General features: G+C 39.2%; 1 protein-coding gene across 4 annotated transcripts in view; it reads right to left on the bottom strand.

The window, feature by feature from the left end:
- Nucleotides 1–16,721, bottom strand: part of JADE3 (jade family PHD finger 3) — a 192,951-nt gene that overhangs the window by 32,801 nt on the left and 143,429 nt on the right. For all 4 annotated transcript variants that reach the window (XM_036996398.2, XM_036996397.2, XM_073227589.1 and 1 more), the window contains 2 exons: nt 12,696–12,886; nt 2,011–2,222 (listed from right to left, as the gene is read on the bottom strand). In XM_036996398.2, coding sequence (XP_036852293.2) covers nt 2,011–2,222; nt 12,696–12,886 — 403 coding nt within the window. The remainder of the gene's footprint in view (nt 1–2,010; nt 2,223–12,695; nt 12,887–16,721) is intronic.

Raw genomic sequence — 16,721 nt, 5'->3', positions numbered from 1 at the left:
TCATTTATCTGAAAACCCTAGGGTGAGAAACATGAGGAAATTCAGAATTCTTCAGATTTTAGGAAAACAACACAGTACATACATGGTGTATTACCTTACCACCCCCAACCCCCAATGGGACCAGAGGCAGTACCATATAATCAAATACCTTAATATTTCTCTAACAAATATGTGGATTTACACAAAATGGGATAAAGACTATCAACAGCCTCAGAACAGCTGAGTTCTAGTATTGCCCCCAAATTAGTTTTGTTGGCAAATTTAATAAAAAACTTGCAGTTTACAGAGCATTAAAATTTTGGAATTGCAGAGAAGGGACTGTGGTCCTGTACTGTTAGATACTTAAATACATATTTAAATGGTAAAAAGTTTCTCTTTCACTAAAGATGTGACATAAATGCCAATAATTGGTAGAATGAAGATAAATTTTCTGAATTCATTCTTTTAAAAGACACAGACAAAATGAAGAAAAAGACCCAACTGGTCACAGAATAATTTTGAGCACTTTCTAATACAGAGGGTTAGGTGAAGTGGCCCAGGATATCTTAAGCCTTGTCTATCTCCTATGTCATCTAACCATTTTAGTCATTTGTAGCCAGAATTATCTTTCTAAAATACAAATCATATCCTTTAGGGTTGACAGGACAAAACTGAAGTTCCTTAGTTTGTCAGAGAAGGGTCTTCACATATGTACTTGTATCCCTCTGTACCCTCACTCTTCATGCCTTCCCGACTCCACCCTGCCACTCTCTGTAGTTCTGAACTGCTCAGAGCTGCCTCCAACATGTTTTGCCCACTCTCACTACCTTGTCTGACCTGCCTAAACACATGCTACTATTTTATCTGGCATCTCCTGTTGGCCATTAAATTTCAGCTTGGATGCCACTTCCTGGAAGTTGTCTGTGTCCTCCATCCCTCCCATGCACTTCCATAGCAGGATGGACTTCTATCTATAAAAACACTTGGTATCCTAAGCTACATAGGTAATTTCCTGTAGTCCCTACACCAGACTCTGATCTCCCTAAGGGCAAAGACCATGTCTGCCACTTCATCACTGACTGAGTCTTTAGCATGTGGCACAGTCCTGGCACATGGATGGTGTTGTGTATCTATTTGCTAGATAAATTAATGAAATGAATGAAACATACAACTAGTTAGAAGAGTGAAAAATCACTTAGGGAAGGGGAGTTCAAGAAAGGATTTGAACTAGATTTTGAAAGATACATAGATTTTTGATAGCTGAAGTGGGAGAAGGCATTTTAAATTGAGGTGTGGTTGAAACTTGGAGACAGGACAGTGTCAAGGAATTTTCATCACTGCCCCCTTGAATAACCTTATTTCACAGGAGCATAGTGCTTGTCGGGGAAGAAGAGGAAAGATCTGAAAAGAATGTTGATGTCATCATCATCATCATTATTAAAAAGGCAGTGTGGTAGAAAGAATGACAACTAGCTGTAAGAGCTTGGGTAATGTCACTTCACTTCTCCTGACATTATCTGTAAAACTGAGAAGGGACAGTCTTGTACGGTACTAAAATTCTGTGATCTTTATGAATGATCAGCTTCCTGGTTAAATATTTGGGAGACTGGTAGGGCTCTGGGTGCCAGGATAAGGAGTTCAGACTTCCAGCTGCAGGAAGTGTAAACTCACCAAGGTTACTGACCATGGGTGTAACCTGATATAACAGGGATTCAAGGCAGAAGAGAGACTTCCAGGCAGGCAGCAAGGAGACTCCCCAGGGGACTGTAAAAGTATTGAACAAATGAATCTCAATGACTTGGGCATGAAGCAATGCAATAAAGACCTAGGTTTAACCCCCTGGGGCAAAGTTAGTAAGTCAGTCACCTTGGGATCTTAAGAAATGTTTCTGAAGGAATTACTGAAGAGCAGCCAGGACAAATCTTTGTCTTCACCCTTAAATGCAAGCTGCTACCCAGATATGGGTGCTGGAAATCACTGAGTTTTAGGAAGGCTGACTGTGGGGAGGTGGCAGTCTCCACCCTCACTAACCTGATGCACGCAGACGTTACACTTATCACAGAACACCATATCGTTCCCTTCTTCACTGTCTGGAGATCGGCACACATCACAGATCACATCTTCATCATACTCTATGCCTAGTCCTTCCTCTGTCTCAATAGCATGGTTCATATTTTCATGGCAATGGCGTTCCAGGACCTCTACTGTCTTTTCCATAAGATTCTCATCAACTTGCCCACAACCTGCACAGAAATACAAACAAACAACCCATCAGTCAGCTGTCATTCCCAAATCTGTGAGCCTGGTGCAGGGGTGGGAAGATTCTGAAGGATAAAACCATTCCTACTCTGATCTAAAACAACCAGATTTCAAAGAATCTTTTACTAGACCTATTATATTTACCTATCATCACATATTAGTGTTTGACACATGAGGAGAGAAATCCATTTCATTTGGAATATATATTAATGACCCTTTAAATTTTCTGTCTAAATCCTAGCCAGTCTCTTCCTAAATCTGTTTTCTCTTATTCCCACTGAGGGAGCACTTTCACTGAGTTTTGTAATTTTGAACACTTTAATTTATAGTATAACAAAATAATTAGAATTATGTAACTATTTGGACATAAATAATAATTCATTCTTAGTCCCAATGAGCTCATCTAATGCCTATATGAGGAAATTTTCATGCCAAATGGTATCAAGCCATTAAAGAAAATTCTAGGCACTGTAAATGTAATTACACATATGAAATAGTTTGTTTTTCAAACCTGAGTTTAAAAAAAAACCAGTAATATTTTCCAACGGTAAACTATAATATAAAATAAACTTATTAGCATTCACAAAGTTCGGACTGCAAATTTTGAAATGGCCTTTTTTGACTCTTGATTTCTTCTCCTTCTATACTCTTAATTTTTCTTAGTCTTCTATACTAAATAACCCAGCTAAAAGATTCATATGGTGGGTATTGGTAACAACTAAGCAATTTTCTTCTTAGGGGGACTAATGATTTTGTGAGAGCACACACATATTTAAACAACTTGTAAACTCAGGAATAATTCTCAAAATGATTCAAAACAAATTTACTCAAGTATTCCACTTAATTTTTAATATATCCTAAAGACATTGGAATTTCACATAAAGTACCTTTTTAATATAGCTACTTTTGAAACTAAAAACTATCCAGATGGTACGTTTCATTTTTCCAGCCACGACAAATTGTATTATTTTTTTTTGTGTGGAGTGAAGAAGTATAATGTCTGGTTATAAGTGCAGCTGGATACAAATTCCAATTTGACCTCATATTGATTAGGTTATTTTAATTAATTGACATGTTATTTATCCTTTTTAGGGCTTAGTTTCCTTTCCTGTAAAATAAAGACAGTAATACCAAACTCACTGATTCCTTGTGAGGCTGAAATGAGGTTCTGTTTGTACAATACTTAATATGGTGCCTGGTATAACTAAGCACTCAATATTTATAATTCTTTAATCCTAACCAAAAATTGCTTGATCTAAATGTTTCTTGTTTGGCGTTTCTCTTAAATTTTTTTATTTTATATTTATTTTTTATTTTTACTATCATTAAACTACAATTACATGAAGAACAAAATATTTACCAGGCCCACCCCGCACCAAGTACCCCCACACACCCCACTGCAGTCATCATCTACTGATGGACACTTGGGTTGCTTCCATTTCTTGGCTATTGTAAATAGTGCTGCGATAAACATAGGGGTGCATCTGTCTTTTTCAAACTGGGCTGCTGCATTCTTAGGGTAAATTCCTAGAAGTGGAATTCCTGGGTCAAATGGTATTTCTATTTTGAGCATCTTGAGGAACCTCCATACTGCTTTCCACAATGGTTGAACTAATTTACATTCCCATCAGCAGTGTAGGAGGGTTCCCCTTTCTCCACAACCTCGCCAACATTTGTTGTTGTTTGTCTATTGGATGGTAGCCACCCTTACTGGTATGAGGTGATGGCTCATTGTGGTTTTAATTTGCGTTTCTCTGATAACTAGTGATGTGGAGCATCTTTTCATGTGTCTGTTGATCATCTGAATTTCATTGGAGAACTGTCTATTCAGCTCCTCTGCCCATTTTTAATTGGATTATTTGCTTTTTGTTTATTGAGGTGTGTGAGCTCTTTATACATTATGGATGTCAACCCTTTATCGAATCTGTCATTTATGAATATATTCTCTCATACTGTAGGAATACCTTTTTGTTCTATTGATGGTGTCCTTTGCTGTACAGAAGCTTTCCAGCTTGATATAGTCCCACTTGTTCATCTTTGCTTTTGTTTCCCTTGCCCGGGGAGATATGCTCAAGAAGAGGTCACTCATGTTTATGTCTATAAACTTTTTTCTAAGAGTTTTATGGTTTCATGACTTGCGTTCAAGTCTTTGATCCATTTCGAATTTACTTTTGTGTATGGGGTTAGACAATGATCCAGTTTCATTCTCTTACATGTAGCTGTCCAGTTTTGCCAGCACCATCTGTTGAAGAGACTGTCATTTTCCCATTGTTTGTCCATGGCTCCTTTATCATATATTAATTGACCATATATTTTTGGGTTAATATCTGGGGTCTCTACTCTGTTCCACTGGTCTGTGGCTCTGTTCTTGTGCCAGTACAAAACTGTCTTGATTACTGTGGCTTTGTAGTAGAGCTTGAAGTTGGGGAGTGAGATGACCCCCACTTTATTCTTCCTTCTCAGGTTTGCTTTGGCTATTCGGGGTCTTAGGTGCTTCTGTATGAATTTTTGAACTATTTGTTCTAGTTCGTTGAAGAATGTTGTTGGTAATTTGATAGGGATTGCATCGAATCTGTATATTGCTTTGGGTAGGATGGCCATTTTGACGATATTAATTCTTCCTAGCCAAGAGCACGGGATGAGTTTCCATTTGTTAGTGTCCTCTTTAATTTCTCGTAAGAGTGTCTTGTAGTTTTCAGGGTATAGGTCTTTCACTTCCTTGGTAACGTTTATTCCTAAGTATTTTATTCTTTTTGATGCAATTGTGAATGGAATTGTTTTCCTGATTTCTTTCTCTATTAGTTCATTGTTAGTGTATAGGAAAGCAGATTTCTCTGTGCTAATTTTGTATCCTGAACTTTGCTGTATTCCAATATCAGTTCTAGTAGTTTTGGAGTGGAGTCTTCAGGGTTTTTTTATGTATAATATCATGTCATCTACAAATAGTGACAGTTTAACTTCTTCTTTACCAATCTGGATTCCTTGTATTTTTTTGTTTTGTCTAATTGCTGTGGCTAGGACCTCCAGTACTATGTTGAATAACAGTGGGGAGAGTGGGCAGCCCTGTCTGGTTCCCGATCTCAGAGGAAAAGCTTTCAGCTTTTCACTGTTCAGTATGATGTTGGCTGTGGGTTTATCATATATGGCTTTTATTATGTTGAGGTACCTGCCCTCTATACCCATTTTGTTGAGTTTTTATTATGAATGGATGTTGAATTTTGTCGAATGCTTTTTCAGCATCTATGGAGATGAACATGTGGCTTTTGTCCTTTTTTGTTTAAGTGGTGGATGATGTTGATGGATTTTCGGATGTTGTACCATCCTTGCATCCCTGGGATGAATCCCACTTGGTCATGGCGTATGATCCTTTTGATGTATTTTTCAATTCGGTTTGCTAATATTTTATTGAGTATTTTTGCATCTACGTTCATCAGGGATATTGGTCTCTAATTTTCTTTTTTGGTGGGATCTTTGCCTGGTTTTGGTATTAGGGTTATGTTGGCTTCATAGAATGAGTTTGGGAGTATTCCCTCCTCTTCTATTTGTTGGAAAACTTTAAGGAGAATGGGTATTATATCTTCTCTGTCTGTCTGATAAAATTCCGAGGTAAATCCATCTGGCCTGGGATTTTTTTTCTTGGGTAGTTTTTTGATTACCACTTCAGTTTTGTTGCTGGTAATTGGTTTGTTTGGATTTTGTGTTTCTTCCTTGGTCAGCCTTGGAAGGTTGTATTTTTCTAGGAAGTTGTCCATTTCTTCTAGGTTTTCCAGCTTGTTAGCATATAGGTTTTCATAGTAGTCTCTAATAATTCTTTGTATTTCCGTGGGGTCCGTCGTGATGTTTCCTTTCTAGTTTCTGATTCTGTTGACGTGTGTTTATTCTCTTTTTCTCTTAATAAGTCTGGCTAAAGGCTTGTCTATTTTGTTTATTTTCTCAAAGTACGAGCTCTTGGTTTCATTGATTTTTTCTATTGTTTTATTTTTCTCAATTTTCTTTATTTCTTCTCTGATCTTTATTATGTCCCTCCTTCTGCTGACTTTAGGCCTCACTTGTTCTTCTTTTTCCAATTTTGATAATTGTGACGTTAGACTATTCATTTGGGTTTATTCTTCCTTCTTTAAATATGCCTGGGTTGCTATATACTTTCCTCTTAAGACTGCTTTCGCTGCATCCCACAGAACTTGGGGCTTTGTGTTGTTGTTGTCATTTATTTCCATATATTGCTGGATCTCCATTTTAATTTGGTCATTGATCCATTGACTATTTAGAAGCGTGTTGTTAAGCCTCCATGTGTTTGTGAGCGTTTTTGCTTTCTTGGTACAATTTATTTCTAGTTTTATACCTTTGTGGTGTGAAAAGTTGGATGGTAGAATTTCAGTCGTTTTGAATTTACTGAGGCTCTTTTTGTGGCATAGTATGTGGTCTATTCTGGAGAATGTTCCATGTGCACTTGAGAAGAATGTGTATCCTATTGCTTTTGGGTGTAGAGTTTTATAGATGTGTATTAGGTCCATCTGTTCTAGTGTGCTGTTCAGTGCCTCTAGGTCCTTACTTATTTTCTGTCTGGTGCATCTGTCCTTTGGAGTGAATGGTGTGTTGAAGTCTCCTAAAATGAATGCATTGCATTCTATTTCCTCCTTTAGTTCTGTTAGTATTTGTTTCACATATGCTGGTGCTCCTGTGTTGGGTGCATGGATATTTATAATGGTTATATCCTCTTGTTGGACTGAGCCCTTTATCATTATGTAATGTCCTTCTTTATCACTTGTTACTTTCTTTGTTTTGAAATCTATTTTGTCTGATACTAGTACTGCAACAACACCTGCTTTTTTCTCCCTATTGTTTGCATGAAATATGTTTTTCCATCCCTTGACTTTTAGTCTGTGCATGTCTTTGGGTTTGAGGTGAGTCTCTTGTAAGCAGCATATAGATGGGTGTTGTTTTTTTATCCATTCAGTGACTCTATGTCTTTTGATTGGTGCATTCAGTCCATTTACATTTAGTGTGATTATCGATAGGTATGTACTTATTGCCATTTCAGTCTTTAGATTCGTGGTTACCAAAGGTTCCAGGTTACTTTCCTTACTATCTAAGAGTCCAACTTAACTCACTTAGTATGCTGTTACAAACACAATCTAAAGGTTCTTTTCTGTTCTCCTCCTTTTTCTTCCTCCTTCATTCTTTATATATTAGGAATCAAATTCTGTACTTTTTGTCTATTCCTTGATTGACATTGGGGATAGTCAATTTAATTCTGCATTTGCCTCGCAATCAGCTGCTCCACCCTCCCTACTGTGGTTTTACTACCTCTGGTGACAGCTATCCAACCCTTGGAACAGTTCCATCTATAGAAGTCCCTCCAAAATAGACTGCAGAGATGGTTTGTGGGAGGTAAACTCTCTCAGCTTTTGCTTACCTGGAAATTGTTTAATCCCGCCCTCAAATTTAAATGATAATCTTACTTGATAAAGTAATCTTGGTTCCAGGCCCTTCTGCTTCATGGCATTAAATACATCATGCCACTCCCTTCTGGCCTGTAAAGTTTCTGCTGAGAAGTCCAATGTTAGCCTGATGGGTTATCCTTTGTATGTGATCTTATTTCTGCCTCTGGCTGCTTTTAACAGTCTGTCCTTATCCTTGATCTTTCCCATTTTAATTACTATGTGTCTTGCTGTTGTCTTCCTTGGGTCCCTTGTGTTGGGAGATTTGTGAATCTCCATGGCCTGAGAGACTATCTCCTTCCCCATATTGGGGAAGTTTTCAGCAATTACCTCCTCAAAGACACCTTCTATCCCTTTCTCTCTTTCTTGTTCTTCTTGTATCCCTATAATGCAAATATTGTTCCACTTGGATTGGTCACACAGTTCTCTCAATATTCTTTCATTTTTAGAGATCCTTTTTTCCCTCTGTGCCTTAGCTTCTTTGTATTCCTCTTCTCTAGTTTCTTTTTCATTTATTGTCTCCTCCTCATATCCAACCTGCTTTTAATACCCTCCATTGCGTTCTTCAACGATTGGATCTCTGACCTGAATGCATTCCTGAGTTCTTGGATGTCTTTCCATACCTCCATTAGAATGTTGATGATTTTAATTTTGAACTCCCTTTCAGGAAGAGCCACGAGGTCCATATCATTTAAATCTTTCTCGGGAGTTGTATTAACAATTTTACTCTGGATAAGGTTCCTTTGGCATTTCATGTTTGTATATGGTGCCGTCTAGTGTCCAGAAGCTGTGGTCTCTGGACCTGCTCAGCCCCTGAAGAAATGTTGGGGGTCGCAGGGGAGCAGTACTGGTACCTGGGGGGAGGAAAGAGCTGTTCCCCACCTCCTGGCTGCTGTACCTGTGTCCGCTGCCTGAGCCAATGGGCCGGGCACACAGGTATGTTTTTGTCCCAGAGAAGCCAGCTATGGATCCCTGCTTTCCACATGCAGCCGGAATCCCAGTCTCCCCAGCAACTCTGCCTGTATTAACTTTCCAAGCCGGTAGTCATGCGAGTCTCATGAAAGCACCATGAGATATCGGTTTGTGCTCCCAGCGCAGATCTCTGGAGCTAGGTTTCCAGCAGTCCCAAGCCTTCCACTCCCTCCCTGCTCCATTTGTCTTCCTCCCGCTGGTGAGCTGGGGTGGGGGAGGGGCTCTGGTCCCACAGAGCCACAACTCTGGTACGTTACCCTGTTCCGTGAGGTCTGCTCTTTTCTCCAGGTGTGTGCAGTCTGACGCGTCCTCTTTCCTGTTGTTCTCTCAGGATTAGTTGTGCCAACTATATTTTCTAATTGTATCCAGTTTTAGGAGGAAGCCTCTGTCTCTCCTCTCACGCCACCATCTTTAATCTTGGGTCTTGCTTTTTTATCCATTCTATTACTCTGTGTCTTTTGATTGGTGCATTCAGTCCATTTACATTTAGGGTGATTATTGAAAGATATGTACTTACTGCCATTGCAGGCTTTAAGTTTGTGGTTACCAAAGGTTCAAGGTTTGCTTCTTTACTATCTTACTGTCTAACTTAACTCACTTATTGAGCTATTATAAACACTGTCTGATGACTCTTTATTTTTCTCCCGTCTTATTCCTCCTCCTCCATTCTTCATATGTTGGGTGTTTTTTTCTGTGCTCTTTTTAGGAGTGCTCCCATCTAGAGCAGTCCCTGTAAGATGCCCTGTAGAGGTGCTTTGTGGGAGGCAAATTCCCTCTCAACTTTTGCTTCTCTGGGAATTGTTTAATCCTTCTTTCATATTTAAATGATAATCATGCTGGATACAGTATTCTTGGTTCAAGGCCCTTCTGTTTTATTGCATTAAATATATCATGCCATTCTCTTCAGTCCAGAAGGTTTCTGTTGAGAAGTCTGATGATAGCCTGATGGGTTTTCCTTTGTAGGTGACCTTTTTTTCTCTCTGGCTGCCTTTAGTACTCTGTCCTTGTCTTTGGTCTGTGCCATTTTAATTAATATGTGTCTTGGTGTTGCCCTCCTTTGGTCCCTGTCATGGGAGTTCTGTGTGCTTCTGTGGTCTGAGGGGCTATTTCCTCCCCCAGTTTGGGGAAGTTTTCAGCAATTATTTCTTCAAAGACACTTTCTATCCCTTTTTCTCTCTCTTATTCTTCTGGTATTCCTATAATGCGAATATTGTTCTGTTTAGATTGGCCACATAGTTCTCTTAATATTCTTTCATTCCTAGAGATCCTTTTATCTCTCTCTGCGTCAGCTTCTCTGCGTTCCTGTTCTCTGATTTCTAGTCCATTAATGGTCTCTTGCATCCCGTCCATTCTGCTTTGAAGTCTTCCAAAGTTTGTTCTATTTCTGTATTCTCCCTCCTTTGCTCTTGCATATTTCTCTGCAAGTCCGTCAGCATGGTTATGACTTATTTTGAATTCTTTTTCAGGAAGATTAGTCCAAGCTATCTCCCCAGACTGCTTCTCAGGGGAGGATATGGAGGATGTCTGCGTTAGTCTCGTCTGGATCAAATTTTTCTGCCTTTTCATGTTGATCGATGCAGTGGTATGCTGTTAGGTCATCTGTAAGCTGGGAGAACCAAGACCCTTTCCACTTGCTCCTGGCCTTTCTTTACTGGGACAATGGCGACCCTTAGCAGCTTCTGTTGGTCAGTTGTGTGTAGACTGGGTCTCTGTTTCTTGCCCGGCCGCTCTGGAGGAAGGTCCCTTGCTGTGGGCATGGCCAGCCTCAGGCTGCTGCTCTGCTGTGGCGGTGCCGCTCTGGAGGGGGAACGGGTGGGAGGCTGTTTATTGCCGTAAGGGGTCTCAGAGCTGCACTGCCGCCCAGGGGGTTAGGGCGCCAGGAGTTCCCCGGGATTCCCAGCTGCTCGGTTAAGTGTCCCGGGATGCTTCCGTCCAGCTGTGTGGTCCCTGTCCCTTTAAGACTTTCAAAAAGCACTCGCTTTTCTTTGTCCCAGGGGCACCGGCTGAGCAGACCCACTTACAGGTCTTACTGTCCTGTTTCCCTAGTTTCCAGTACCCCATGCATGCACTGTGTGTCTGTGCTCTGGTGCGGATGGCAGGGCTGGGTGTTTAGCAGTCCTGGGCTCCCCCTCCCTCCCTGCTCCGACTCCTCTACTCCCGCCAGGAGCTGGCGTGAGGGGCGCTCAGGTCCCACCGGGCCGTGGCTTGTATCTGACCCCCTTTGCGAGGCGCTGGGTTCTTGCGGGTGTGGATGTAGTCTGGCGGTTGTCCTGTATCTTCTGGTCTCTCTTTTAGGGATAGTTATATTTGTTGTATTTTCAAAAATATATATGTTTTTGGTAGGAGATTCCCACTGTCCTACTCACGCCGTCATCTTGGCTCCCTCCTGCCAATCTAAATGTTTTTTAGAAGTTTATTTTAAGCTCTTAGAAGCCTCACTACAATATGATTCACTCTAAAGGAGAACTTCAGATAAGGCAATCCTTTGCAATGTGATGTCCTGGATGGTATCTTGGAACAGAAAAAGGTGGAAAAACTGGTGAAATTCCAATGGAGTCTGGAATAACAGTAATGTATGTAAGTTGGCTTCTTAGCTCTGACAAATGTACCATGTTAAAGTGAGACATTTTAACATTATAGGACACTGAAACTGCATGGGAATATATGGTAACTATATTAAATGTGCAACTTCTCTGCAAATTTGAAACTCTTCCAAAATAAAAATGTTTATTAAAAAACAACTCATCCAAAGGGAAGTAACTGTAAAATACCAAGGGACTTGTGATAAGGTGGTGTCATGTCAAAGGCAGCACTGCAATGGCTGTAATGCATGTGGATGTCACAGGGCTCAGAAACCAACTGCTCACTGAGCCATCAATCCACTGGATTACGCCCCCATTCTTTGACTTTCCCTCTCAGTCTTTTTGTCTTCTCTCTGTGGTTCCCACCTTACATTTATCTGCCTCTCTCCTCTTAGAAGGCAGACCAAGAGAAGACATAGAATAAAAAGTTTTAAAAAGCAAGGAGTAAGTATTAGTTTACTGGCAGAATAACTATCACCATCATGCCAAACTGGATTTAATACAATTTATATTTTATTCTCAGGCATTCAGATACTAACCTCAAAAAAAAAGAAGTGAGGGAGGGAGGGAGGGAAGAAAAGGAAAACCACTGATCCTTGTTGTACCAACAATAAACAAATATGATTCAAACAAAAATGAAATCAAATGTATGCTTCAACTTATCTCATATAGAGACTTAAAAACTACCCATACAATTCCATAGGACCATTGGGATCTACATACTGCTTAGATTGAAAACAGGTCAAAAAGAGCTGTGTGAAGTACAAAATGAGTTTCTTTTCAGCCTAGCCATTTCCCAGCATTGCCAGTATGGTACTGTATGGCATGCCTTTATTTTAAAATTATTATTATGTTTACTTCCAAGTTGTTTGCTTATTCTTGTTTAACTTAATTTTATTTTTGAGAATTACATGACAACTCTTGAACTCCCTGAAGGAAGCTAAGAACTGCTTTGGGGATGTTTTGACCCAGGCCTGCCATTCTTCTTCTGGGCAGCAAAATCACAAGTCTGGCATTAATGTGTACTGGTTACATCAACATGTCAATTGCCATGGTGCTGCCTAATGCTTAAGTGGGAGCTTCTGTCTGGGCGGAGATGGCAGAAATGTCACCATCCTTGATCAGAGTGCTTTTCAGGGCTGAGCCAGGAACCAGTCTCTGAATCCTTCTCAACCAGAAGTCCAATCAGCTATGACCACTCAAAACTGGGAAACAGCTTCATGAAACCTACATGCCATCCCTGATCTGTGCTACTCAGAATGAACAAGGAAAGAAAAGGTCAGATTTAGATGCTATTGCTCCATTTCAATATATTTATGCATTTCAAGAAATGCATCATTAAGATAAGATCAAAGAGAAAGGAAGGCAGCCATAAGATGAATCAGGTTAAATGGTTCTGACATCTTAAAAGAAAATTCACCAGTCAAGTAAAGGAACAACTTACTTGTGAGAAACAACTTACCCATTTCTGTGAGGTCTTCATTGAGTTCCTGGAGCCAGAACATGTCCATGTCATCTAAGTCGTAGCGGCACACAGATGCTGCCAGCTCCGTGATGTTGATATAGCCAGGATCTGTGGTCTCTGAGCTGGAGCAGCGGATGTACTTTCGGGGTCGTATAAAGAGAACCTCCTTCACCTTCTCTGATATAATCCTAGAAAAGCAAAAGAAAGACACTGATAATCAAGAAATGACACATCCCAGGCACTGACTAGATGTGCCCAACAGGACTTGGGCCATTCAGTGGAGCTGAATACTCTCCCTTTCTATCCTAGGAAAATCCCATGCTCTATGAACTGGGAGTTATGGCAGATTCCTTTCTACAAAGCAAATGGTTCTACAAATTTAGTTTTGTCATCTGCTGTCAGTACTTTGCTAACAAAATGCTTCCTGGGTCCCTACTACCATTTGTTCTAATAAAATGTTGTTGCATTGTGTGTTCTTGGTGCAATGGCGATCAAGTTTACTTAGAAGTGGAAACTGAGGAAGGGGTGATACTTGCACAAAAAGACAGCCACATTCCATAGCAAAGATAACATTTCAGCCAAACTCAGTATTTTCTGCCATGGAAGCAATACCAGATAGTGGTAAAGAGTATAGGCTATAGACTTATGCAAGCCTGTTTTTCCTGTTACTCACTTGTATGATGATTGTGGGCAATTACTTAATTTCTATAAGGTTCAGTTTTCTTAGCTAAAAAGTAAAGATGATAAACATAAATTATGATAAAACAATATCAGACTTATAGTACTATAATGAGTTACATGAAATAAAATTAATTGCTTAGCATAGTATACAATAATAGATGTTTAATAACATCAGTTACTGTTATATTTCTTATTATTTTGACTATTTATGTAGATGAGTTAAAGCCAAGGGGCCATGATGGACTTATAAAAACCTAAGGCATTTCCTAACCATAAACAATAGTGACCATCTAAGCCACTGTAATATGACAGGATGAAAGATTCCTGTTCTTCCATCAACTTCTCCAGCAGGCCTGAACAAACTCATATTTCCCTCACCCCTTCTAACACTTAAGAACCCAAGGCAAGGAAACCAAGCAAGGGAAGAAATAGAAGTTTCTCATGCCAATGATTTATTTTATAATTGATGTTTTAGATACTGCATGAAGCATCAGAATATATAAACCAAGAAGAAATCTGGATTATTATTCCCTGGCAATTTTAAAGAACAGGGTGGGCCATCTAAAAATAGAAAAATACATATATACATATATACATATATATATATGTAAAATAATGAAAATTGTTTCTCTGGTAGGCTTCTGGAGCCAGTTTCTCTAAAGTCACTACATATGTAGGAGGATTTATAAACATGTTCATATGATTATATATAAACATATATAGACATATAGCCCACCCTGTAAATATAAATATCTCCTCCTAAGAATTCTTCCAAAAACTTACAGTTCCAAATAATGTATGTTGAATAAAAGTACTAATTTCATGCATTTGCACATTTTAGTTTTTCTACCATATGGAGTTTTTAAAGAGAAAGGCAACAAATATTTGAGGAAAAAAGCAGAACCCTAAAATACTAATTGAAGCTAAAAGTTTGGGAACTGCTGTCAGAGACCTGCTTCCAACTGAAATGGGCCCAACTTAAAAGGACAAGACATGCATAGTCTTCTCCAGAGAGTATGAGATTAAATATTCTGTGCTCATTTGGTACATGGCCTACAAGGTAATTACAGAATATCTAATTTTTTTGAAGATTCACCTTGTTATAAAAGGAAGAATATTTTGCTAACTATTCATCTCAACTGCCTCAAATTTTTTTTTTGAGAGGGCATCTCTCATATTTATTGATCAAATGGTTGTTAACAACAGTAAAATTCTGTATAGGGGAGTTAATGCTCAATGCACAATCATTAATCCACCCCAAGCCTAATTCTCGTCAGTCTCCAATCTTCTGAAGCATAAAGAACAAGTTCTTAAATGGTGAACAAATTCCAACATAGTCAATAAGTCCTTACATGGTGAACAGTACAGGGGCAGTCATCACAGAAACTTTCGGTTTTGATCACGCATTATGAACTATAAACAATCAGGTCAAATATGAATATTTGTTTGATTTTTTTAATTTAATTTAATTTAATTTAATTTTTTTTGAGAGGGCATCTCTCATATTTATTGATCAAATGGTTGTTAACAACAATAAAATTCAGTATAGGGGGGTCAATGCTCAATGTACAATCATTAATCCATCTCAAGTCTAATTCTCGTCAGTCTCCAATCTTCTGAAGCATAACGAACAAGTTCTTACATGGTGAACGAATTCTTACATAGTGAATAAATTCTTACATGGTGAACAGTACAAGGGCATTCATCACAGAAACTTTCGGGTTTGATCACGCATTATGACCTATAAACAATCAGGTCAAATATGAATATTCGTTTGATTTTTGTACTTGATTTATATGTTGATCCCACATTTCTCCCTTTATTATTATTATTATTTTTATTTTTAATAAAATGCTGAAGTGGTAGGTAGATGCAAGATAAAGGTAGAAAACATAGTTTAGTGCTGTAAGAAAGCAAATGTAGATGATGAGGTGTGTGCCTATAGGCTAAGTATTAATCCAAGCTAGACAAGGGCAGCAAAACATCCACGGATGCAGAAGATTTCTCTCAAAGCAGGGGGGGTGAGGTTCTGAGCCTCACCTCTGTTGATCCCCAAATTCTCACCTGATGGCCCCTCTGCGACTGTGCCTGTCTTAGGTTGTTCCTCCCTTGAGGAACCTTACCCGTCTCTGGCTAACCAGTCATCTTCCGTGGCCATACAGGGAAATGTAAAGTTGGTAAGTGAGAGAGAAGCCATATTGTTTGAAAAGGTTAGCTTTTTACTTCTTTGCAGATTTATTCCCTGTGGCTTCTATGCCCAGCACTTGTCTAGAGGTATCTTTACCACCTGGAGGAATTAGGATACTCGGTAAATTCGATATGAGGCACGAATTCTATTTAAGGGTTGTAATTAGGAAGGAAGAAGAAAAGCTAGATATAGCATATGGAAGGAAACATGGGAGGATTGATTATTTCTTTGAGATATCTTCTTGTAGAGTACCTTACGTATGTATAGGTTTTAAACTACTAACTTGCGCTCACATATTAACATAATAGGAATATGGTGACATAAACAAAGCAAATCTATAATTACCATCCATCTCCAGTGAAGCCAAGAAAACCATTTAGGCACCCTAGGCATTTGTGAAAATTTGTCTATGATATGATGGATATTGTCCAACTGTACTTGAACAGTCTGAGAGAAATCAGACAAATTAAAGCAAACCATTTCTGGGATCTGTTCACATCCCATATGTTCTTTTAACCATACATAGTCTATAGTCGTAAGATTTTGGAGTGCTACAACTTGCACCCCTCCCAACTCCTGGTTGAGTTCCAACAGTACAGATCCGGTCAAATTCCTTGTCTCACTGTATGCACATGCCAGTCTAGACATCTCCCTCCTCATTCCAATGGCAAGTCCAGGAAATGGTGGGGTGGATGCAGCCACAACCACAGCATCGCCCAGATCCCTGTGGAGGCTTTTTGATGATCATCCCCCGGCACAAGTCCTCCAGAGAGTGCTGATGCCGGAAGCTCCTCCTCATATCGTATCTTAGTTCATTTTCTGGGTAGCCAAGCTAGGCCTTGATCTTCTGCATAGAAACAAACAGACCCTTTGCATACACTTTGACATGCCCTCTATACCACTGTGTAGGACTCATTGGAGGTCAGCACACAGGAGCTGCTTTTTTTTTTTTTTTTATTAAGAGAAAGTCATTATCAGAAAAGAATACCTCCATAGCTGATCATCTGACACCCTTTAAGTGATCAACATTAAGGATATTTAAAGCATGTGTTAATTTTTGATTTACCAATAGTTTTATCCTAACAAGGAGTAATCTCCCTTTTCTTTCTTTCTTTCTTTTTTTTTTTTAATCTTTAATCTACACTTACATGAAG

This window comes from Manis javanica, chromosome X (assembly GCF_040802235.1).
Source record: "Manis javanica isolate MJ-LG chromosome X, MJ_LKY, whole genome shotgun sequence".
Taxonomy (NCBI): Eukaryota; Metazoa; Chordata; class Mammalia; order Pholidota; family Manidae; genus Manis; species Manis javanica.
This window is presented reverse-complemented; position numbering and strand designations above follow the sequence as displayed.